The following is a 26,786-nucleotide window of genomic DNA, read 5'->3' as shown; positions in this document are numbered from 1 at the left end:
GATTGTAGTTTGACACACCGTGCTGAAGTGTTTCATATGTATTTTAAAAATGGTGCAGCAAAAAATCCGACTGCTGATGTGACTGATGAAGTTCAGACTAAATACAATTAATCTTCTATTTTTGATGAAAGCTTTCCCCCCAGTGGCCAAATATCGAACTGCACTAAATATATAAAACGAGGAGCAAATTCTGGAAAAAAACAACTATAATTTTTAATTATAAAAACTACCATTAACTAAATACTAAACAAAACAGAGTTTTGGTATCCATATATCTATATCTAGGGGTAACATGCTTATTCAAATTCACAAGTCAGCTTGTGGCTGAAGATATACATTCCATAATACATTATTACAATGATAGATAGATAGATAGATAGATAGATAGATAGATAGATAGATAGATAGATAGATAGATAGATAGATAGATAGATAGATAGATAGATAGAATTTTGATTTTAAATAATGAACAATAATTGTTAGACCTCTACAGGATGAATAAAATTTATTAATATTTTCTGGGCTAAAGACTTTATTTTTTAATTTACAAGAATGCTCATTTTGCTCATGATTGCAAAACAATATAGGTTTAAATATTTACACAACTGGTAAACACATGTAAACAAAAACAGGGTCTTTGGATGTGACATCACAAATATCTGTTTGCGGTGCCTCACAGTACCATGCAGAATCGTAAATCATGGAAATAGGATTTGCAGGTTATCAAACATTAAACTAAATGAAGTTGTTTGCTCAGATGTTTCTTACTTTACTTTCAAATTCTGCTACATTCGTGTGTCCACTCTTGGATAAAGGTTGACCTCTGCAACGGTTTCTTTCCTTTGTTACTTTCAGCAGTTCGGGTATCCTGTAAACATCTGTTTACACTGACCATAGATCAAAGATCACAATGCATCAATGATACAACCTGCTGGACCAGAAAAGCTTGGTGAAGTTTTCTTTTTCTTTCAAAATTGCTAGAAGCATAGATGTCATATGTAAACTTGTCTGGTGCCTAAAAAAAAAGATCCAAACAAACATTTGATGCTTTGTATTTTTATCCATTTATCTACGACTTTCCTGATCTGAATGGATAAACATTTAATAATACTGCTTTAAGAGAAACACAGACTTTAATAATAAGCTTTAGGAAATCATCTATATGTGGGAGTGCTATTATATACAGAAGGGGGCTGTTCTCAGAGGCATTTAAAGGCATAAAAATACATAATTAATCTGTCCCTTTGGAGTCCTTAAGCAACACAACAGGAAAAATAAACCTAAAAATTAATACAACCATCTCCTGTAAACCCTGAACAATCTCATAATGTTGTAAACCTTGACCAGAACCAAATATGAAGAATCGGATGAAGCCTGCAAAGATAAAACTCTATATGAGACTGCAGTATTTGTTTTCTAGTTCTGGCCTATAACTGAATATCAGAGGTAAAAGAATAAAAGGATGTAAAGTATGTAAAGGTGCTAAAGTGTTTTTTTTTTTTTTTTACATGGACATGGTGGACTTGTCTTAAAGCAGCACATCTCAACAAAAATAAAACAGCGTGCAGACATGTTCTTCTTGGCCCTAAAGCACGACAGCTTCTGCAACCCTCCTAAACTCCTTTTTCCTCGCTCTTCTTCTCGCCGTCATCTAAAATGTCAGGTGACCAGCTGAGGCTCCCAGGATTGGCTGGCCATCTGAGGGCGGCACTGTGCAATAACTGGCGGGCCTGCTGGGGACTGGCTGTCCAAACACAATCCGCTGACCAAGTGCTGCAGTGCCGGACCTCTGGGCTTCCATCTCTGTTGGACAGAAAAACAAAAAGACAGTCATTATAATAACCCAGAAATTAAAAGTCTTTACACAAAGCTGGAAAATGACATACATTCACAGCAATTTGTAATTTTACAGCTTTCCTGTTACTGCAATCACCCAAGTAGAATTTATAAATGCTGTAATATCCTGTGCATACAAGAGTGTGCGAGTGTGTATGTGTGTGTGCGCTTCTTGGCAGCTCGGTGAAGCAGCAGGTTTTGGTTAGGCTGAGTAATGAACTCTGTGGAGATCCAGAATTAAAGCGAGCTGTGTAATCAGAGAGCTGAATGAAATGATGATTCTGTGAAAACACGATTGCCTAAAAAAGGAAGAACGCGCTTTTAATTACTAATAACACCGACTCGCGAACCCTCTTAAACCTGCTGCTTGGTGACACCTTGACAGACCTTTGGATCTATTAAAAAATAATTAAAAAATGTATTTCTATTTATGAAAAGTGGGGGATGGTATAGAAGTATATGGTATATGAAATCAAGGCATAATGTATGCCTTTGCATTGTAAACATTTACATTCTCTTCTTAGGTGCAGTTATAGAAGAACATTTGGCAGGTTGTTTTTCCTCAATTCTTCTGCAGTTCAGTTCTGTGTGTTTAAAAGTAAATTTTTTCCCCCTCCTGGAATACTGATGCAAAAGGCTGACATAAACATGCATTTAGAGAGTCAAGGATTTCTGCACTGTAGCTTGGATATATACAAATAAAGAATGATGAATGTTGAGCCAAACACATATTTGTATGGTGGAAAGCACAAAGTAAACACTCTACATTTAAGAATACTAAATACACAAACATGATAGGCTGTTGCTTTCTAGAAGTTATTTAGAGGAAGAATAGGTTTAGAGGATACATTGACATTGTTGGTAAAAATGTATCAGTACAGTACTTTCTACAGGTGTCCTCAAAAACATTGTCTTTATTTCCCAGCTTTAAGGCTGACTCTCTCAAACCTCTCAAAACAAGGCACAATCTTTGCTTAAATAAAGTTTCAAGTAAGCCTTAAACCTTCGATTTTTTCGTCACTGTGAAGTGTAAAGTAATCATTCACAGATTCACAGCACAGGAATGTGTCAGGCTAGAGACAGAGGGCGAGAGATCTGCAATGAGCTGAGGAGTGATGGATGAGGTTCTAGCAGATAAGTTGAGAATTATTAGCATGAAGAAATACAGCAGCTAATGATGTGAAACTGAGTGATGATTGCACAAAGGTTCTTGTGCGAAAACCAATAACTGAACTGTTGAACTATTTTTGGAAACCTTACAAGAAGACATATATTTCCCTCTGCTATTTATTTCTATAACTACTAATAAAAGGGATATGATTATTTTTTATAAGGCTACACTGTAGGAGTTTTGATCATGTGTGTTGAAAAGATACATATTTTTTACAACATTTCATTTTTTTACCTCAGGTTTTACTGTAACCCTGTGTTTCAGTCATGTAGGTTTAGTTTTCTGTTTAGGTTATCATACTTGGGACAGGATTTCTGGCTTTACTGATTTAATGCAGATTATTAATTAATAGGTCATTTGTTTTTACACTCAGCATTCCATCGAAATGAAATAGAATGACAGGAAAAACTAAAAACATCAAATGAGTGGCACCTCCAAAGGTGAAAAGAGACTGTTTTCAACTGGCTACGATCATTTAAATAACTACCATTTACAACCACGGTGTGCAGAAAAAGCATTTTAGAATGCTTTATCTTAAGGAAGGTAGGCAACCAGGGCAGAAAACCACATCAGGTTTCATTCTTGTCAGGAATGTCAGATGAGGAATCGGATGCTATAGTGGGCACAGGTCCACTGAAACTGCTCGTTGATGATAAAACATTGCCTGGTCTTTTGATACTGTTTGTATTGTATCAAAACACCACAATATTGCATCATAACCAAACATGTTATACACATCCTGCACCCTCTCACAGCATGCAGCATACAACGATAAATCCTAACAAAGAACTAGAATCCACGTGTATTCATCCATAAACCACTGATCAGTAATGAGCACAAGATATAACCATCGAATTTCATTGAAATTACAGGCCACAGATATGAACCTGCGAACACACACACACACACACACACACACACACACACACACACACACACACACACACACATGGTCTATGCTTAGCTCCAAATTTAATGACATAAATCAAGCTTGGATCAGCTCCAGGTCCAGCTGGGCTGAAATGAGATCATAACCCTCTATGATTGATGGTCAAAGATGCAAGAGGATCGCTGAAATTATTTGTTACTGATTTGCAACATGAGATGCTAACTGTTCTGCAAAAACACGACATTAATATGTACAAGATACATTCCATCTTTCACACATTCAGTTGAATACAAACAACAGTCAGGCTACAAAACCGCACCATTCGTTAAGCTTTTAAAATGTACGCCAAACACATAGGAAAGGGGAGTGAAAACGTCCCCAGATGGAATACGGGTAATGACAATACAAACTATTATTTCTTTCAAGGATGCAGAGTTGCTTGGCAACACAGACCTCCTTTGTGTGTGTTGACTCAAGTTCTACTTTTTTGCTGAAAGCTTCTATTGCAGATGTGTTTATGACAAAACTAATTAAAAGAAAGTGATATAAACGTAAACTACTCTGTGAAACATGTGATGCATTCTTTTGGAATAGAAGAACAGCTGGATCTAAAAGAATAACAATGGAGAAACAGGCAAACAGACTCGCTTAAAACAATCTCAACCTAAGATTGCTTGCCAAAAAGTGATATTTAAAAAAAATTAAGCATTTACATTCACAGGGTCTGAATAAGTCAAGTTACTTTTGCCATCGACACTCAGGGCAGTGCCCCTGGTGCTTATGTGCTCACCTGTCTGGACTCTTTAGGGCTACAGGGCTCCAGCCTGACCTTTGACCCTGAGGAATATGCTGTGATAGTCAAGCACAAGTCATGTTGGCGGATTTGAGGCTCAACCAGCATCCATTTCTGTACCAAAACAAGATGAAGAGACAGAGAAGGTGTAAATACAATGAATCTCTTCAGATACAGTGCATGGGCAGGTTTGTAGACACCTGACCATCACAGCCATTTGTGGTTCTTTCTAAACTGTAGCCAAGCAGACAATTTTCAAAAAAAAAAAAAAATGTCTTTGTATGCTCCAGTATTATAATCTCCTGGAAGTAAATTTGCTGGAAGTAAATGGGTCAAACATGTTTCAGCATGACAATGTCCCTGTGTGCAACAAAAGGCCAATGAAGACGTGGTCAGTCAAAACTGGGGTTGCCTGATTTCAATAATATACAATGGGCCAATAGGTCAAATCTAGTAGCCTTCATCAGAAGATTGGCAGATATTATTATTCTTCTTATAATTACAGCAATGGAGGAACTTAATCTATAATAGGATCTTCAAAAAGTGCGTATGGGTTTGATGGTTATGTGTCCACAAACATTTTGCAGAATGTTGTAGCTCACACAATTGTCCTGAGTTAAAAAAATTTTTTTTATAGAACAAAATATCCCTGTAAACTGAAAAAGTATATATATATATATATATATATATATATATATATATATATATATATATATATATATATATATATATAAATAAAACATATGAAAAGATACCCATGCTCTATCCTTGCACCTAAAACTCTTTTTATACACACACGCACACATACCTGTGAGGCAGGTATACTTGAGCTGCTCTTGCACTCTGCAAGACCCAGACTGTCTCTGTTGTAGCTTTCAAGGCAGAGTCCACCCTGTTTCAGCAGACTATACGTCCCCTTTTGCTCTGGAATCCTGACAAACACAATATGACAAACTTTTATAAAAACTGCACATGTGATCGCACTGATCTACTAAACTACTAAATATAATCAAATATCAGCCTTTAATAGGCTGCACATGCACAGGTACTTAAGACTGACTTGAGCTCAGGATACACATTCTCCAGATACCAGCGGAAAGAGTTACAGTTCAGCCTCCGTCTCAGATCCAGTCGCTCAGCAATACTGCAATGAAATGCGGAAAATTCGACAAAGCAGACTATTTTATTTCAAAGCAAAACAATCCATATACATTAAACAGCATTGACTAACTGTGCTTCGCTTCAAAAGTGAAATATAAAGATGCCTGACCTTCCAAAGGACTTTCCTTGAGCAGAAGGTCTTGCAGCATAATAGTACTGCTTATAGTCATCCATCCACACTTCTGCAGCTCGCCGTGTATTCCTAACACACACCAAGCCACATGTAAGAATTTAACACTGAAACGCTTTTTTGCTGTACATCGTCCCACTGTAAATTGGATTAAGAGAGTGAACTGACTTGATATATGTGAGAGCGTTGCCTTCTGGGAAGTCGTAAGGGTGTCGTTTCCTGAAAACATGGCCGACGCGACTGCAGGGTAAAATTTCCAGAGTGCCTCCACACATCCATACCCGGAATGACAGCTCTATATAAGATCCAGTGAGAGAGGAAATGTGATCAAGTCCAGGAATCAGGAATGTTAAAGTAAACTGCTACCTGTGCATATTATTTCGTTATTCATTTAAATTATTTGGTAATTACAATCAAATGAAAAGAGCTACACTCAACGGACAAATGTTTGTGGACACATTAAATTTGTATGTGCTTTCTGAACATCCTATTTCACAAATAGCAGCTCTATAGCAGGCCACTCAAGATCTTTCACTCCAGCGTACTGTATGTAAAACAAACCTTCATGGAACTTGCTTTGTGCACAGAACAAGTTTGGGTCTCCTGGTTCAAGGTAAAAGAAACCAGAATGCGACCACATCCAGAAATACCCTATACAATTGTGTCCCCCCAACTCTGTGCTAAAAGGTTTGGAACCACATATGGCTGGAAAACGCAGGTGTCCCAATACTTTTGACCAACGAGCAAATGCAGTTACAAGAAATGCACAGAGGATTTTAAATCTGGATCTAGCAATTGGTTCTGGGAGTTGAAGCGCTTCAGTTAATCACAAGGGATTTAGAAGGGAATGTATCTTTTTTTATTGAGATTCAGCCAGCAGAGGTCTCCTACACACACACACACACACACACACACACACACACACACACACACACACACACACACACACACACACACACACACACACACACACACACACACATTTCCAATCTTTATCCCATTCTGGCACAATTCTGGAACAGTTGCATATTTTACGACTGTGTTTCAATAAATTTAATATCAGCTTGATGGTGGAACGAAAATTGAAATATCCCCAGAGATATATTGTCACGCAGAACTGACACACCTTCTCCAGATGTACCTCTATTCCAAAACAGATGCAGAGATATGGTAGTAAAAAAATAAATGTATGAAAGCACTTCCAATACTGATACAAAAAATCAGATCTAAGTCATCAGATATAAGTACAACAGTCAGAAACGGAAATTGTCTTGGTGCTTTTAAGGTTTTTGAGATTCTCAAAAACACTTTGGTCCTAATATTGTACTCCATGCAATGCCTTCTGTGAACACAAGGACAAAAAGGTAAAAACTCTTCCTAAGTACTAGTATAGTCGAAAGGTCTGGTGGCAATTTATAAAACCGCATTACAAACTTAAGTATTATTTCTGTAATATTATAAAGCCTATAGATTTTCTTCAAAGCAAATGTAACAAATTCCCCTTTCAGTGTAACAATTGCTGATTCCATGATTGAATATACTGTATTATTATGTGTTTTTTCTTCTGTTTCTGCCCTGCCACTGGTTTGCTTCTTGTGTGCTGGTTTACATTAGTCTGTCTTTATGTACTGTTTATATCTCACACGGTGAAGCCTTTTCATGCATTTGTGTAATTTGTTTGTTTGCAAGCTTCCATATTCACAGTTCTCTGGCTTTGACCCGTGTCCTTTTCCCTTTTCCTGATTTCTAAATATAGATTATCTCTATTTAATGCTTTCTCCTTGGTTATGCTCTGGACACTGATCATTACTATTGACATGCCCTGACTAAACAACAGGTTGAGCTTACATACTTGTGATCACCCAGCAGACACTGTGGATTTCTTATTTACACGGCGCAGAATTCAATGAACTCACCGAAGTTTTCACCGCCCCAGATGTCCATGTGAGTGTCGTATTGGCCCAGGTGATTGAACCAACTCTTGTCCATAACAAAGATCCCACCTGCGATCACTGGAGTCCTAAAGAAGTAAAGACATGCATATGAAAAAAGAAAAAATTATTTAAAAAATAATTGTTTTATTGTTTTCAAACAAGCATAAATCGGAAGCTGGGACTTTTTGTTGGACAAAGCAAAATTTAAGAATTTCCTTTCCTCTGTTCAAGGATCTGTTTGGTTGTCCTTTGAAATGTGAGACAGAAATTGTATTTATATTATTTATATTTTATTAACAATACATTTCATCATTATATATATATATATATATATATATATATATATATATATATATATATATATATATATATATATATATATAAATAATTTATTTTAATTATTATTTTAATTATTATTTATTGCTATTTGATTCCTATTTGATACTTTCTATGGAACAGAAAATGTATGGACACTTTATTGCCTCTCTTTACTACTTTTTATAAAAACCATTTATGTTGTTAGTCACAATAAATCAAAATAATCTGTATGATGTAAATCTAAGAATCTGGGTAAAAAATTTTATTTTAGCTATTTAGCTGTAGTATACCAGATTGTAATTCACCTGATTGGCTGAGTTGGATCAGTTCGGGCCATTTTCTGCTCAATAGGAATCTGCTCCCATTTAAAATGTAAGCTCCAGTCAAACCCTGTATACGAGAGGGAGAGAGAGAAAGCAAGATTAGTTTAGGCTTTAACCATTTTTATAACTCTTAATTATTAACCTATTAAATAAAAACAACCTATGGACATTAGAAATAGATCTGACTAAGAAAATAATTGCAGTAGTGTTTTTCTATTATTCCTTTTCCAGATACATATTCCATGCATAACAATGTGATTAGGAGTATTAATGTGTATTAAGATTATAAATCCTCACCCCCTCTGAGGTCAGCGGAGGCAGCCAGGTAAGCAAAGTTGTCCAGGCTGATCACGTCAATGATGGGGCTGACAACTCGAGTATGGTCCTGAGAGGATGCAGAAAGAGTCAGTAATCCACAAACACCTTCCAAACCACGTGGTTAACCATGACAAAACTGTACAAACAGGTTAGACATTAGCTAGATTTCTAAGTACATTATAAGGGTAGCATGAGCTGTAATTCCTCTTTTCTAATCCCTTTGGGTGGTTGTAAATCTGTTCAGATCACTGACAATATCTGGTGTGAGGCCTTCCCAGCATTTGTGAATAAGCTCTTAAGATGCTTCGGCTTTATCGCCTGCCATCTTTACAAAAATGTACTACAAGCTGTCACTCACATTTTGTATTTAGATTAAGTGGGAGATATTGCTTTTGCCTTCTGGGATTAATGAAATGAATTATAGCCAAAATCGCAAGAAATATTGCATGTTCAGTATCTGGTTGGATTCACTTTCAATGTGGCAAGATCCAAGCATTATCTCAAACCAATATGTATCAAGTGAACTGGTCAGAATTAATTTTACATGTAAAGCTCCTGGAAGTCTTGATTAATTAAACATCAGTTGTTCAAATTCATGCATTGAAGAAAATTGACAACATTTACCTTTTTGCTCTGTTTAAAAACCAAGTAGAGATAATGTATCCAAAAGCAATAGATTTGCAATTGTTTAAGATCCTTCTCAAGGACATTACATTCATCACACTGGTGAAAAATAAACAGGTTAGTCTGTGGGAATTTCTACATTTTAAAGCACTAGGGTTTAACTTGTAAACCTTCATTACTAACAGCCTTGCTGGAAGGATTCAAAGATGAGAGAAGGGAATGCTGTTAATGTATTTGTCATGCATTTCAGCTAGACACAGCTTGGTAATAGCTCACCAAGTAGACATCTCTTTGCTTGTTAAAAACTTTTTTAAGGCTATCCACCAATTTAGTGCTTTAGGACATTGGTCCCGTCTTGATCTGTCCATGGTCCTGAATGTTTGGTGTACCAACCATCTGAACTTGAAAGAAAGTTCTACATCTGGGTGACAGATGTAAAAACAAAATACTATGTCTAAGTAAATTGATAAGCTACCCTACACTGCCAATATGCATTCAATTTTTGTTGCCACAGATTCTCAGGAACTGTACTAGAGAGAAACACCAAAAGATATTCTCTGGTGCTTTGATGTTGATAATGGAGAACGTGGCCTAAAAGTATGCCCCAGAATAACCCCATAATGTGCATTTGGGTTAAGATCTATTGACTGTGAAAGCCATAAAATCCAATATAGAGAAACTTCTACACACAGATGTTTCTACTACAGAAACATCATCATCAAGCAATTCAGCCAGACTCTGTGACCCACGGAATGGAGCAAAAGACTATTCTAATGGATAACATGGAGATGTTCTATCATTAGAGTACAAATGATTAGCCAGGATAACTGATTTGCAGTGAGCCTTGTAACAATAAATGTAATTAAAATATAGAAAATTAAATGTGCCCAGTGAAGGACTAACATCCCATCCAGGGTATATTTCCTGTATAAATACTGACCATGATAGACCAGAATAAAACAGTTACTGAAGATGAAAGAATTAACATAAACCTACAGAACACGTAATGCATAATAACAATATTTGTACTAACATTTGGTTAAAGGGTTTAAAATTTGTATATACGTACTTAATCTAATTCATAAAAATTCAAAATTACACAGTTTTAAATATTAATTATAGATGGTATAACTGTGCATGGCATGTTAATGTACTGTATATACACAAGAGACAATGAAGGCAACAAGTGTTTTCAATTAAAGCTCTAGTTCTATTTAAGAGGCCTGAACCTGTTGAACTCCGCTTAGTGGATGAGGATAATGCAGCACAGGAACAAAAACTGCACCATAACAGCAAGCAATAATGATTTACATCGTATTAATGAAGAACAAATTTTCTGAAAAAAAAGGGAAAAGAAGCTCACCTCTCCTTTCTCTCTTAAAGGTTGTCATTATATTCTAGCCGCTTTTTGTTTAAAGAAATGTTCATGCATTTCTCAAATTATTCACTGTCTACTACACTCTGTATTGTCCGTGCAATTACAATGGTCAAGTGAATCTTTATTACAGAGAATGATACAGAAATCCTGTTACTTAAAGATGCAAATTTATTGATAGTTACAGTAAAAATGATACACAGACATGAAAAAAGATGTGATCTCCCTGGGTCTGTTTGCCCTTCCTACAAACTAAGATTCAGACAAAAGCAGTTTTGGATGTTTCCACTATGTTAGAAACACAACAACAAAAATGAATTAAACAGAGTTATAGCCTGATTTGCAAAGATGCCAAGTAACAAAAACAGTTAGTCTGGATAATACTTGGGTTGTGATTGATTGACAAAAACTAAGCTAAGATTTTTTATCTGCTTCTTGTTTTTAAAATCATTGCCGCTTAGAGACTCCCGGAAAATAATGAAACAGTCTAAGAATGATTTAAATGTGGCGAGACTCCTTCACAAGCTGTTAAATGCCCAGTATGTACATAAAACAAATGCCTGGAGGCATTAAGTAAACTTAAAACTAACTTTACTGCAGCAAAGGCATTATTTAAAAATATTTTTTAAATAATGGTAATGGTATGGTAATACATGCATTTTATTCGAAGGAAATGGCACCGTAGGTAAAAATGAATGGATTTGCATCGACACCACCTTGTATTCGGATCTCTGGTTAGAAGTCTCACAAATTATATATGTATTAAAATGTGCTGTTTTGTGGCTTTCCACAGGTTTTAATAAATCAGCATAAAATAAAAGCCTGGTGTTGCGGTAGTGCGTAGCGTGATTACTTACTACCCTGTTTATGTAAACATATTCACGGTTGTGACCTGTGTATGTGTTTGGTTCATTCATGTCATGACTCCACCCCTGTCTTGCTGTAGGTCCTTGTGTTTACGTGTTGTTCTATTCACTCACATTAATTTACGTCTTTGTTTGAGGTTTTGTATCCGCAAACTAACTCGTCCAGTTTAGCTGAGATTACAGAGTCGTTTTGTTTATTGTTCATGTTTCACGGTTTCTCATTTCACATGCTAGTTAGTTCAACCATAGTCTGTTAAAGGTTTTCAGGTTTAATGACCTTTTGCCTGTTATTATATAATATGTATGATAATATATTAAATATTCAACCTCTGCACTTGCATCCACCTCTGCTATCATGAATTTTCGCCTGACATGACAGTCTTCTTAGACTTCTAGTATTAAACAACAAACAACAGCATTTTGTTTTTTCCCCTCAGTCCAGGGAAAAGTCTTTGGTATTCATGCAGCTGCAGACAAGAGATTAGTTTGAAAAACTTTTTTTTTTTTTACCGAAAGTAGGCTTTCTTGCTGTATAGCTATCTCCCTTTCTCTCCCTCGCATGCTCTGTATTTCAGTATTAATAACATTTTCCACTTTTCAACAGGATTTTTTCCTTTCTCATGGTAGTTGCTCTAACTACCACACATTGTTATCGCATTCTCTCTACTTAACTATGTGTGTAGAGATATTAGTTAACAATCTGACTGGATGTTAACAGCTCTGATGACAGACTCGGTGTGTGTGTGTTGGAAAGCATGTCTTTCAGTACAGATCATTAACTTTCATGTGGTTCAGAGCCACGTGAATTCTTCCCAGGCCTGGCCTGCAGCTGATTTACAATGATTGGATTAATCAGAATAAGCTCAACAGATCATCAGCACTTCAACACACGTGTGACGATACCATTCACCCGGATTTAATGCTCATTATCCCTAAAGCAGGCCTGCACACGGTCAGCACGTATTCAAACTATACTATACACAAACAAGGAGCTATGCACAGTCGTGTGTGTGTGCCCTGATTTCTGGTCCTACACTGACTACAGCTACAAATCTGTATGAGGTCACAGAATGAAGTGCAGCAATATAAGATAAGAGCAGATTCTCCTTCGTTTATTGAAGAGACGGTGTAACTGCAGGGGGGGGGATATTAGATGATTTATCAAAAGAAAGGAATTGCTATTGAGATGTGCCGAGAAAAAAGAGAAAGGATATCTTGAATGTATTGCATTAGAGCTCTTCTCTTAGAGAACAAGATCGGAGTGGATAATAGCCGCCTGGTGATTTAGTTAACTTTGACAAAGGAGGGGAACGCAAGAGACTGTCTGAAGCAGCTGTAGGACCAATCTCTCTCTCACATCTCTCTCACCTTTTTCTCTCTCTCTCTCTCTCTCTCTCTCTCTTTGACTCACACATACTCCCTCTCTTGCCCTATTTCTATCTTCTCTTTCACTCACACACACATACACACACACACACTCTCTTTCTATCTTTCACACACACTTTGTCACTTTTTTCTCTCGCACTCCTCTCTCTCTCTCTCTCTCTCTCGCTCTCTCACTCTGGTTTCAGGAAGTATTGCTGAAAGCCATACTGGACTGAGGCCATTTGTGAATTATACATGACTCCTAACACACAAAATGTTAAAGAGCTATCATCTGTCACGGTTACAAGACAGTGCCTGTGTGCATGTGTCTCTTTGTGTGTGTGTGAGCATGTGAGTGGGTGTCATAGTTTCTACATTTTCGATTCCTTAGACACAACCTAGAGGGAAAAAAAAATCTTTGCTTCGACTGAAGTCTGTCGAAGTATGTGCTCACCTCTTTGACTCTCTGGATCATTGGCTGGAGCCAGTCTGTGTTCACCTCACAGTGGCTGTCCAGGAAGGTGAGGATAGAAGCTGAAGCAGCGCCGGCTCCCTTCACCCGAGACCTGATCAAACCTGCCCAGTGCACAAATCAGCATTTCATCAAAGGACACTTCTTTTATAAATCATGTACTGCTCCATCCATATAAAAATATAGAAGTGCTTTTGTATTCGCAAAGACAAAAATTTACATTGAAGCTTTAACCCTTTACACGCTCAGCTTATTTTCATTTATTCATTTTAAAGCATATTGTTTAGCCCTGTGAATTCTTTACCAATTACAGTAAAAACCTATTGGAATGGTATCTATGAAAGTGAATAATGTAAATCTGGATTCATGAGTTTAAGGGGTTAAAATGAAGGCAAAGATTCCAACGCCTATCACTTCCAGGCTGATGGAGCGCAGTACATTCTTGCTAACTCCATCAAACAGTCAGGGTTTTTTTGGCTCAGTACACCAAATGCCAGCTGCCTGAAAGGCCAAGCACACAGATCCAGTTACGTCCTTCTACATTTCTACTGATAATGATATTCAAGAAATGAAAGCACTAAAGTCTAACGGTGAGACACCTTACATGCAGACCTGCAGGCGGAATTTCAGATTCACTGATTAACAGTTTGAATTATTTAGAGTTTTAGAGTTACATTACTGGTGCAAACGCCAAAATGTTCACTGTTGAAAACTGGATGTCACTACACTTAAAACACCTAAAAGTCTCATTATTTGAATACTTTTAAGCTGGCATAATTCACTACATCTGATGTTTTGTTTTTTGTTTTTTTATATGCTGGATAGGTGTTGGATACGCTTCTCAGGTCGATAGGTGGAACGCTCTGAACACTCACCCTCTCGCCGTTCATTTCTCAGGCAGCGCACTTTGGGGATCTGAGAAAGCAGCTGGCAGTCCTCAGCTAAAAAAAAAAAAAACGAGATTACACAGAAACACACAGAGTTAATACCCTTAAACTACTGCCTTACCCCCCCTCAACACATATAAGCACTCATATAAGCGTTCTACCTTTAAATGAATTACTGTTCTAAGTGTTAGGTGGTCCAAAACATATTTTGTTGCATTTTGTGGTCCTTTTTTTTTTCTTCTTTTTTTAGCATCTAGATAAACAACTAATCAAACAAACGCAGCCCGAGATGTACAGCTTCAGATGGCTGTAACAGATTCCATATTCAGTTTAATGAACGTGAAATCAGTTTTTAGAAACATGCATTATAACAGAACAGCTGTCTCATTAAATTACAGTAACTGGTTCTAAAAGCCTGACCAAAAAAAAAGAAATGATACCAAAATAGCACAGTGATATACCACATGATAGACATGAGATCAATGTTTCCAGCTACTGATATGATAGAACAAATCAATAACTTGTAATGTACTAAGCCATAGGAAACATATATGTGTACAGCCACCTATCAAGATGAAATTTTGGTGAATTGACCTAGATAACAATGATTAAAAACAACTAACAAAAAAATACACAAATCTAGTGTACCTTAAAAAAAACCAAAAGCACAGGAAGAACCTACAGACATATACATCTAGTGGGATATGACTTAAACTCGCCATTCTGGCAACGTGAGCCAAACATGCTATCAGATAATTAACTGTGTCCCCTTGAAATAATCGTATAAAAGGCCTAAGCATAGAAACTAGGCTTTGACTATGGCCTTTGAGATTTGAAGGTGAACAAAAGTTGCCTTCAGGCTCCTGATTAGAAGACAGTCTTCACTTGTCCTTTACAGTAAAGTGTGGCAGTATGTATTTTGCGAGTGAGACAGAGCAAGCGAGAGGGTCGATAAGTGTTTAATACCACTCCTAACACAATGAGGACAACAGACAGATGGTGAGGGGGAGGAGTGAATTCACCATAGATCACCATGAAGGTAAAAGTCAAGAGCACACTCTCGCAAAACTGACAGATGCTGCATAAAGCCTGACTGCTACGTTTTGCACCAAGCAGCTCTGTTTGCATAGATGTCCACCTTCTACAGCTAGGCACTTTCTTCCATTCCGAAAAATGTGTGTTAAAGATGGAATATCCAGACATAGACACAAACACAAAAAGCTCAACCAAGATGGCTGGCTGGGAAAAGAAGAAACCTTTAAACACAGACAAAAAGATATCACATATATTAACTAGACTGACATAAAACAGAGACACTGAGTCAGAAATGGAAAAGGAAGCAGGGTGTATAAGAAAGTGGGAATTCTGTCAACATTCCTGAGCTCGAAGCCTGTTGAGATGCCCGAAGAACTCAGTGCAAGTCACATGTAGGCTTATGGCAAGTATAAAGATCATGCTGCAGGATTAGGAGTACCCTTAACAGGATTTGAAACCCTCCCATCTTCCAAATGCCCTTCGGATTCACAAGGGTCTATTATTTAATTATTCATTAAAGTTCTATAATTAACAGGGCACCTTTTAATCTACAAAATAATCCCTTTTGATCAAGGATTTGAAACATTTTAAAAATTCCATCTCGATTTTATAAAGACTATTTAGTTGCAAAATAATTAAAACTTATTGGACTGATGATGCTGGATAACATGCATTAAATAAGGGTTTGTGTATATGCAGTTTTTCCTATGTTCAGTCATGTTCAGGCATGTTCTCCCTGAAATCAAATCGCTCTCTTAAATCATTTTTCACTATCACACACAGCTTGGAGCTTATTTGAGCAGTAACAGCTTTCTGGATCATTTGCAAGCCAAACTAAATATGAAAAATGAATATGAATAAACAAACACCCACTCAATGAGACATGCATAATTACATGCATATGTACTTGTTATGCTGCAATATAAACCTGCAATAGTGAATCCATCCTATATACAATGTGTTGGAGTGTGTGATGAATAACTAGTGGAGAAAGTGACACACAGGAAAATCATCAGGCTTGTTAAGCCTCTATAAAACAGAAAATGTTGATTCCAAGCCTAATAACAGCACTTTTTATACCATGTGAAAACAATTACACAAGCGCTTCAGCTCAGATGATTGAACTTATTTTATTCTCCATGACTAACAGGAGATTTGGATGGGTGCTACATGTTCCTGCATTCCCACAGCTGCACTGATAAATTCATTGCAACTCTTATCTGTGCAAGTTGGTCTAAACATACTTTCCAAGGTCTTACACACTCACTGCCTTTGGTGAAGCCTCACTGTCTTTTCAGTGAATACAAGAGAGTTAGATGCGCTGCATATTCTGGTTCAACACTATGAGATTCATTCCTCCATTTAGGATTCCATTAAATAAAAGTATAATACTGAAGGTGTAGGAAGAAAATGTAATCACTTTAGAATATCCATCTGTGAGTGTCCATGTCCATGTGCATGTGCGTGTGTGTGTGTGTGTGTGTAAAAGAAATGAACTTACGATCAGAGCTGAAGTCATCCACGAGAATAATTTCTTGTATGAGATGGGGTGGACTTCTCATAAGTACACTAAAGCAGACACAGAGCAAAAGTCGGTGTGTATGTGTGTTAAAAAGCCACGAAAGTAACCCTACTAACATGCTCTACTAGTACTAGACCTTATTGCTTGTAGGCTGTGTGAATTACCTTTTAATGGTGCGCAAAAGGGTGGAGCGAGCTTCGTTGTGGAAGGTGATAATGATGCTGGTAGAGGGCAGGTCATGGTCAAATGTCACAGAGGCACACCTGAAAGAATAAAGAGAGCAAGCATGTGATAGTACACGCTGCATTAATGGTTTCTGTTTGCCCCAGATACTGCTCAAGCTCAATTCTCTCATCTGTGTTTAACTGGAATCTTTTCAACACACATCTATACACACTATGATATCCTTTTTTAATTATTCTCTTTCTAGTTCACATTCATGTACTTTGAAATATCATCCTGTCTGTATGCTTTAATATCAATTAACCTTTGGTCAGAGCCTCAATTTGTCAGAGGTATGACAATATAAAATATTCGTGCATAAAGCATACATTATTTATTAACTAATGTTACATATGTGAAACATACACTAATTAATAACTAATACAATATCAATAATATTATATGGGTAGGCTATTTGCATTAATCTTCCTGAATGTATTTGCCTTAATACCTTTGTTTAGCCTGTTTGAGCGGCCTATGAAGTGTGGCAGTTGTAATATTCAGCCCTTGCAGCTTCCTCTCTATTTTTCTGTTCTGTATCTTTTTTTCTATCCCTTTTAATGTCCCGCCCCTTGTTTTGGATTGTTGTCTTGCTGAAGAACAGAGTCACATGTTTGGAATTTTAAGGGTTTTTTTTCTTTTCTTTTCTTTTTTTTTTTTTGTGGATCATATATTTTGAATTTTTTAAACTATTCTAAATGCAAACGTTTCCTTAACGGTAATTAGAATATTTATGATGTCGTTCACATTTCAGCTCTGCCAAACAGATAAACAGCTTTGCCAAAAAAACACAGACAAAAACCTTTTGTGCGGATATGCTGTAAATGTGGTGTAAATGTGATCACGGTCTTGCCACTTAGATGTGCATGAGTGAGTGAGTGAGTGTGTGTGTGCGTGTATATGAGTGCATGTAGGTTACCTGTAGTGTCGTGTGTCTCTGATGGCCCTTTCACTTCCGAGCCTGTCACTCTCCTGCAGGTTGAAAGCATGCTCTTTGTATGGATCCTCTCCTGCTTTCAGCTGTTTACTGGCTAAATAGTCTTTTTCATCAAAGCTGCCGAACAACTGAGCCTGCTGCTCAGCCCGTGGAGGATGTGTCACCTAAAACACAAAGACAGAGAATGACGGAGGAAAAGAGAAGGAGAGAGTACAAAAAAAAGAGATAAGATACGAAGACAGAGGACCAGTCTGTAGCTACAATTTAATACTGATTTTAAACTCTCTTGTCAACTTCTTGTTCCTCATGGACATGCCAAAAGCCATTACAACACCTTATTAACCAGCGTATGGTTTCTAACCATTTCTAAAGGTCTCTTACAAAGAGAAAACTGTACCTGGCAATTATTGGGGGAAATCTAAGACTTATTATTATTTTCACATTAGATTTAATTTAAGCTTAAAACATTGCAAACATAACAAGTGACGTAAGGATTATTCCAGTTCTTCTACTTGTCCTACATCAATAAATACATATAATCTATACTTCTTCTTTTTGCTTCTCCCATTAGGGGTCGCCACAGCGGATCATCCGTCTTCATACCCCCCTGTCCTCTACATCTGCCTCTTTCAACCCAACTACCTGCATGTCTTCCGTCACCACATCCATAAACCTCCTCCTTGGTCTTCCTGTTCTCCTCCTTCCTGGTGGCTCCATTCTCAGCATTCTCCTACCGATATACCCCATGTCCCTCCTCTGCACTTGTCCAAACCATCTCAATATCACCTCCCTCACCTTGTCTCCAAAACATCCTACATGCGCTGTCCCTCTAATAAACTCGTTTTCTAATCCTGTCCATCCTCATCACATTGTCTATATCAAAAACATAAAATCCTGTCACCCATCAAATAAGAGATGTGACTGATGACTGATCATTGGCATGTAACTTGGTAATGTGCCAAGCAAATGGCTGATTTATGGGTAATGTAGTTCATGCCTATATTCTCATTTTAATTTTACTCTTCATTGAAAAATGGATATCTGTACCAGCATGAAGACGAAAGCAGCCACAAGTAAGTGCTCATTAACAGCCCAAACTGTCTGTGTAAAATGTGTCTCAGAGTCTCTGCCGTAACGAAACGAGTTTTATTTCTAAACCTCACATTTTTACAAGCTGTGTTGTACCATATGGTGTGACATAAAATTCTACGCAATTCTAAAGGAGTCGGAGAAGTGTTAGGAGTGAATGCATGAATGCATTCAAACACACCCTTTAAGTTGGGTTTATAATGATTAGTCTGTGTATGTTTGACTGTTGAGAGCATTTTAGCAATAAAAATGATATCAGTATAGACACCAGGTTTAAATGTTGAGTAGAAGGAAAGAATGATAAGCTGTCAGATAAAAAGACAGCTTAAAAATCAGCATGAATTAAAGGGTGTGTGTAAAAGTCAAGAGAGAGTGATGGAGAAAAACAGAGAGGCAGCATTCTTCGGTCCGCTGTTATTAACGATCTGTCGGGAAAAGCTTTACTTACATGCAGGTTTCCAAACTCTATGACCTCACTTTCCATTACTGAGGGGGGAAAAAAAGAATTCGATACTGTTTACTCGTAATCCCCAAATTTACAAACGAATAGACATTCAAAAAGGGCTTGAAGTGTTTATGCATCTGATCTGTGCATCACTAAAACACATAAATGATCCTTTGTCTCCTGTTCTGATCTTTCTTCTAAGATACCAAGGACAACATCAGTTCCAGCAAAACACATCTGTATGGAGTTAAATGTGCCGTATCTTGTGCATGTGTGTACAAACCGTTAATCGGTTTGCCGAGTGCTGTAATGTTCTAAATGCAGACTTTGGCTTTAATGTTCATGCAAATATGTGATGCTGCATGTGTGCAAAAATAGCCATAATGAGATGCATCTGCCCATACAGTGTACCATCTGCTCTGCCAGATTATAGATGAACGGTCAGACTGCAAGCACTTACTCTGCTGACAACTTTCACGTAAATTAATCCAGGTAAAAAAAAAAAACACCGGGTCCTTTAGATTTCTGAAACGAGATTTATATGAGAGAAGCTTTAAAATGACAGAAGATGAATCGTCCATGCGGGGACAGAGTGCAGATTAGACTGACTTATGATAGTCAAAAAGAATACGGAGTTACATTTAGATTGCACCTGAATTTATAACGCTCGACAGAAAAAAGAGCTCAGGCAAATTCATATTTTATATTGAGGATATTCTGTGTGCTATAATTGTATTCAGTAACCCTGATTTTGTACATTTATTTCCAGCATTAAGAATCCAGATTCATGCTTTGGAGCAACTTATTCAATTTTGTAAGTCATTTTTTATTCTACGATGAAATATTTCCCAAGAAAATGTGATCCGTAGCCCCCGTATATAAAATGCATTCTAATAGATTGATGCAGTATAAACATCTAAGGATCAATACAGAGAAAAAAAGCTTAACCTTTACACCTCATCAATTATAGTGCAAATAATCCCAGTTCCAGCCTTCTAGCTTTACTCCATTATTCCTTCTGAAATACATATCTTGATCAAAACTTTTATCAAAAATAAAAATGAAAAGTCTAATAAGTTTAACTTACTCAATGGATTCCATGCAGCAGTATTAAATCAGCTCGAATGCAAACAAAGCGTTGAAAAGAGACAGCTAATTAAGAAAATAAAATCAAGTATTTGAATGTGATCAAATTAATGAATTTGGCACCAATTAACTGAATATGCATGCAGGAGCCTTAACAGGAACCAGGTCATGGTTTGCCCCAAAACATGTAGGAAAAGGTTGCTAATTATCCAAACTCAACAACGAACCCCAAATCTAATAAAACATCCAATTATACTGAAATTGAAAATCCAATTAATTTCTTGGAGGGCAAGATGTTTACGAGGCAAACCAGAAAGGAAGCTCTTGCACAAGGATGAATTCTTGACTGGCAATCGCCCAAGACAGTCCTGTTAACCAGAGGCCATAAACCAGATAGCGTACAAGTGTGTCCTTTAGAACACACAGCTGGTAAAGGATAGTAAGTAAAAGGCCATTTCATCTCATTTTAAGGGCAGTGCATGCAGTGCCAAATTTAAAAAGGCAGATCAAATATCAAAGCAGCAGGGTAAAGAAAGGGGAGGATGGTGCGCTACAAGTGCTGTTTTGGCTCGCGTGAACACATATCTTATTAAACAAGATGACACGCTGATCTGGATCACAGCTCAGGATGAAGTCACATGGCAAGACCGGGTGATGCACAGCATGGACACTAACCTCGCCATCAGTCAACAGCTCGAAGAATACAATCCACCCTCAAAAACCTGTAATTAGGATGCATAAAGCCTTTCTGAAGTAGGGGTTGTGATGCTAACAGTTGTATGGTGAATAAAGAATAGCAAAATGCAATAGTATTACCTTCATTGATCTGTAATTCTGTTCTGTAGACCACTGGTTTGCTTAAAAGAGCTTAAAATGCTTAGGGCTTACTGGGAAAATCTGATTTGAAAAATATTCCAGTAGACTATAATCACAAAGAAATTGACCACTGCAGTGTTATATGGTGTTTAATGTACACAAAAATATATACCAGTACATCTATGGCGTTATCAGGTGCTTTTATCTGTCAAATGTTTGGGATGAGCCTCAAATGTGCTCAGTGGTTAAGACATTGGACTTCTCATTGGAAGGTTGTAAAATGCTGTCAAATCCCAGCAACCATCAAAATTCCAGTGCTTCCTCAGCAGCTTCTTTGTATAAATGAAAAAAAATGGCTTGTGACTCTGACATAAATGTAAGAGTTTACCCAGTAAGACTTCATAAGCTTAGAACCTTAGTGAGCACTAATGACCTATTGAATTAATTTACAATATAGCAAATTTTATTCTCGAGCATCATAGAATGAATTTTTTACACCATTCCACCCTCATGGCTGGAGCAAACTTATTCTACACAGAGCTTCTAGAACCAAAAAAGCAAGCATGGGGGTGATATTGGGGGAATGAATCCACGCAAGTAAATAGTAGCAATTAAAAGGGTATATACTGTATTGCAATGTACTTGGCACACATAAAAGGTAAACGCACATAAGCATATGCTTGCCTAATAGATTTTTTTTGTCACGCCAAGCTTTGGACACTAAGTCCCAATGGCACGCATCTTACGGTGTGGCGAGAAAGCTGCTCTGTTGCTATGGAGCTCAAGGATGTGGCAGCGAGACAGGATTCAGCAGAAATTTCTCTCTCCCTGTTTCCTTTTCACACATAGACAGAGCAACGACTCTGTTTAAAACCATTTATTCTTGTTGGCGGAGATTTAAAACAAACTCATCTATGATTTCCTGAATGAGATATCAGTCCAAGACTGTCCGCCCATGTGCACATTTATTTATTTATTTATCTGTTCTAAGGTTTCCTGACACTGTTTTCTAAAACAAGTTCCATCTCACATGAGACAGTAGAGCACAATTACAGCATGCGCTAAAAATTGACCTCCTGAATAAAATGATTAACATTAAACACAGAACTGTTGTTGCTTTTAGGACAACTTTAAGCTACTCACCTTCTGGGCATGTAGGTGTAAATAAAAGGTCAGTAAATAGTCTGTGTAAACTTTTTATGGGGGTAAACTGTTTCTTCTTGTCCACCTGATGAATTTGGCACCTGACTGTCAAGCGTAGGCTGAAGGATGGTTATATACACATCAGTGCTCCTAAAACCTTTGAAGCAAAAGGCTTAATCTCAAACCACAATCAGCTTCATTAAAAACTGTATACAAATAATCTGGATCTGGTTATTACAAACGCACTACAATGGAGTTGATACAAAGTCGCATAGTGCTGTAAGAAACGATGTCCAAATGTGTGCGTCAGGTGGTGTGTGTTTTTACAATTAGATATTATTCAGTTTTTTCGATGGATTTTTTATGTAGTTTAAATAAACGAACCAGATGTCAAATGTTTGCTTGACTTAAACTAAAGAGCATCTTAGTAGCAATTTTAGTGATGCACCAATTTCCCTTTCAGTCATTTTTCAATATTAGCGTTCAATCCACTACTGCTATCCTCGCAGTAACCAACTGAACCAACACGCTATAAAGCATCAAGTTATGCAAAATTTCAGAAGGGCAACAGCAGCAGGCTGTAAGACAACTATCATTGTGGGTTTCATGTCAGATCTGTGTTGTGGCAGTCCTCTATTACACTCATGAAATGAATATTTTAGTGGACTGATGACCCAATAGATCCAGACCGTATCAGCCCTGATACGGATACTCAGTAAACTCAGTATCAGATCTGTATATCCAAAGGTGTCTTCATTTTAAAACTGTTAAGAATTGAGCTGTTAAGTGTATGTTCAACTTTGGTGCTTGCTGACTGGACTGGTGATTTCTCTAATATAACTATGATCAGATTCTGTGCTGGAAAATCACTATACATACATGAGCAGAGCTCAGAGGAGCATTTCTAGCACCAGGACTGCATTTCTATTCTAGCACTAGGTCAGTCTAGAGACTGCACAGCAATGGGAACTGCCCCAATTTTATATGTATGTATATATATTAGAGCTGTCAAAATTAACGTGTTAACGCAAATTCTTTTTAACGACACTAATTTTTATTAACGTGCGATTAATGAAGTATGCATTGCTGTTTGACCATTTTTATAAAAAATATAAAAGATGCAAAATTAAAACCAACGCAAAACACAATTGAGAATTGGAATAATTGTGTTATATACACACACACACACATACATATACATATATACACACACATACACCTCTATATACAATTTTTTTTTTTTTTTACCAATTGAATTTAATTTGTTTTACTGATGTGGCAAGTCTCAAATCAATCACCAAAATCCGCCATGATGCACACATCCGGCAATTAAAACCGTACGTGTGGAAACATAGCAAAAGTTCCCTTTGGTGTCCTGATGATTTACGTAAATTAAAACACCACAATCACTTTAAAACGTTTACAATAATATTTAGTCTTCATGCTCTATGTTGAGTCTGGTGTCACTAATAATAAACATACATTAGCATAAATCATCTGTATTTCTCCATGCCCATGTTTATTAGAGTATTAAAAACTTGAAAAGTAGTCATTTAAGGTACATTTAGAATATAAAAATGCGCGATTGAGTTGCGATTAATAACAAATTAACTCATTACAACCATGCGTTTAATCGCAGCTGAACTATTTGAATCGTTTGACAGCCCTAAAAAAAAAAAAAATATATATATATATATATATATATATATATATATATATATATATATATATATATATGAAAAGATGCAGGACTTGCAAACCGGTCATAATCTCTAATTAGGGCTCTTACACATTTGCAGGCTTTACAGCGCTCTAATATGTGCAACATCTATCCGGTGTCTCTGGGGGGATGCATGGACGTACCCCGAGCTGTGTATTGTCGCTCGCATTGTGATCAGCAAGATGCAACACACACACACACACACACACACACACACACACACACACACACAAATTGCAGCTCACGGTTTAATTAAAGCAATGCGGTAACGTAAAGCCCGGTCGCTCTCTCCACTTGACCCTTACTATAAGAGGAAGAGTCCTGTCCTCTCGCCGGATGTCCACTCGCCCCGAGGCAGCGGGTTTCGGCCCGCGGCTCCTGGCGCCCACGGCGCGCGCCTGAGACGCCGAAGAGGGACCCGTGCGCGGCTTGTTGTCCTGCCACAGGTAATAAAAGGTGCCCAGGATCCAAGCGACGGTCAGGATGGCGATGGCGTTGGCCCTAATCCTGCGCATGATGAGTGTCCATAAGGAGCTGAGCTCTCGGAGCTGCAGCACGGCACGGTGCGTATCGGCTCCGCTCCTGAGGAAGCGCTTTTCTTCTCCTTCGTATTATTATAGGAGCTGAAGTGCGGCACGCAGCCTCCCAGCCTCAGCGTTGATTGAGAGTAGTGCCCCTTTGCAAACTGCAGCGCGGTCCTAGCGCCGAAGTATCTAAATCGCCTGTGTGCTTCTAACACTCTCAGAGCGATTAGCAGCTAAATACACACAAGAGCTACATCTCAAGTTACAGTCCTGACGGTTTCTATCTGGACAAGGCGTGGATGCTTTGTATTAAAAATGTTCCTATTTAGGAATCAGTCTTATGGGCAAAAACAGCACTAATGTAAAATGTCCTACATTGAAATTGATGGCTCAAGAATGTAATAGGATCGTCATTTGCCGGTTGGTCACATATGAGTTGGAAAAAATAATAAAATCTTCTTGTAAAGTATCATATCAGATTCTGCATTTTCTCATTTACTAAATTGTTCTTGATGAACTGGAATTCAAAGTTGGTTACATATCAGTTGGAGAACAGCAAATATTTTGTAACGTATCACACCTGATTCAGCGGTTTCATCACATACCGAGCGCTCTTGATGAACTGGATCCAAAGTTGCTTACATGCCTATAAAAAAAAAAAAAAAAAATTGCATCATATTGTAACATCATATCAGATTCAGCACTCTTATCACATACTAAATCAGTAAACATACCGAAGGATAAACTAGATCAAGCCGGATGTTTACGCACAGGAAACTATTTATTCTGCTTTTGAACCTGCAGCTTTTTCGTGTGCTGTGCATAGGTGAAGTAATGGTTAGGCATAGTATTGAAAATGTTTGTGTAAAGCCTGAGAAAATAGATCAAAAGTTCAATTATGTCTATGCTGTATTGATATAATACATTGCCAAATGTTTTATTACACCTGAGCATGTGAATCCATTTACTCTATATTTTATTCTATGGCTTTGGGGATTTGTGCATTCATCCACAAAATCAATACTGACACCTCTGTTGTTGGGTGAGGAGGGATGGAATGTACTGTAGGTGCAGTTCCAGTTTATCCCAAAAGTGTTCAGAAGGGTTGAGGTCAGGGCTCTGTGCAGACTACTTGGGTTTTTCCACAACAAATTTGGCAAGCAATGTCTTTATAAAGTTTGATTTGTACACACATGAATTGTCTTTCTGGACATGTTTGACCCTTTTGTTTTAGTGAAGGCATATTTGAAATGCTACATTCGTAATTAAATACAATTGAAGATAATTAAATACACACTTTATTAATTTTTCTTGCCAGTTAATTATAGACCCAGATTTCAAACAAAGGTAAAGATTACTAAATGAAATAATATTGTAACGCATCATAACAGATTTAGCAATATCAGTTCTTTAACTTTGCCATGTCTTTATGGAGTTCAGTCACAGGTGCATTGTCTTGCAGAAACAGGTTCCAGGAAAACTGATGTGGAGCCTATTCCAACACATTGAGCACCAGTGCTTCGCAGGGAAACATTTATATACACATTTACACCTAAGGAAATCTAACCAACCTAGCTGCATGTTGTTATTGGACACAGTGAGGATACCAGAATGAAACCCACATGAACGTTACATAGTCCTCATAGTCAGAAACCCAAGATCAGGATTTCATTTACCAGAGGATTTTTATTTGTTCATAGGTAATTCTGACTTTTATTACTTTACTTCTGAGAAAAATGATTGTACTTCCTTAACCGATCACATGTTGGTGACTAAAATTGTAAT

General features: G+C 37.4%; 1 protein-coding gene across 1 annotated transcript; it reads right to left on the bottom strand.

The window, feature by feature from the left end:
- Positions 1-488: 488 nt before the first annotated feature.
- On the bottom strand, positions 489-25,345 carry galnt16 (UDP-N-acetyl-alpha-D-galactosamine:polypeptide N-acetylgalactosaminyltransferase 16). Its single transcript, XM_046856448.1, has 15 exons — positions 24,783-25,345; positions 18,161-18,342; positions 17,184-17,282; positions 16,999-17,066; positions 14,451-14,516; positions 13,558-13,679; positions 8,853-8,940; positions 8,538-8,622; positions 7,897-8,000; positions 6,149-6,275; positions 5,960-6,052; positions 5,750-5,833; positions 5,498-5,621; positions 4,687-4,803; positions 489-1,803 (listed from the first exon to the last, which is right to left on the bottom strand). Exons 1-15 carry the CDS (start codon positions 24,990-24,992, stop codon positions 1,660-1,662), a joined length of 1,713 nt encoding a protein of 570 aa, XP_046712404.1. The 5' UTR covers positions 24,993-25,345; the 3' UTR covers positions 489-1,659.
- Positions 25,346-26,786: the final 1,441 nt, after the last annotated feature.

Source organism: Silurus meridionalis, chromosome 8 (assembly GCF_014805685.1).
Source record: "Silurus meridionalis isolate SWU-2019-XX chromosome 8, ASM1480568v1, whole genome shotgun sequence".
Lineage (NCBI taxonomy): Eukaryota > Metazoa > Chordata > Actinopteri > Siluriformes > Siluridae > Silurus > Silurus meridionalis.
Note: the sequence above shows the minus strand (reverse complement) of the source record. Positions and strands in the feature narration are given on the sequence as shown.

Coding starts and splice junctions, on each gene's coding strand:
- galnt16 (XM_046856448.1), bottom strand. CDS start 24,992: ATGCGCAGGATTAGGGCCAACGCCATCGCCATCCTGACCGTCGCTTGG. Junction 17,283..18,160: donor AGAGACACACGACACTACAG/GTAACCTACATG, acceptor TTATTCTTTCAG/GTGTGCCTCTGTGACATTTG. Junction 17,067..17,183: donor CTTTTGCGCACCATTAAAAG/GTAATTCACACA, acceptor TGTCTGCTTTAG/TGTACTTATGAGAAGTCCAC.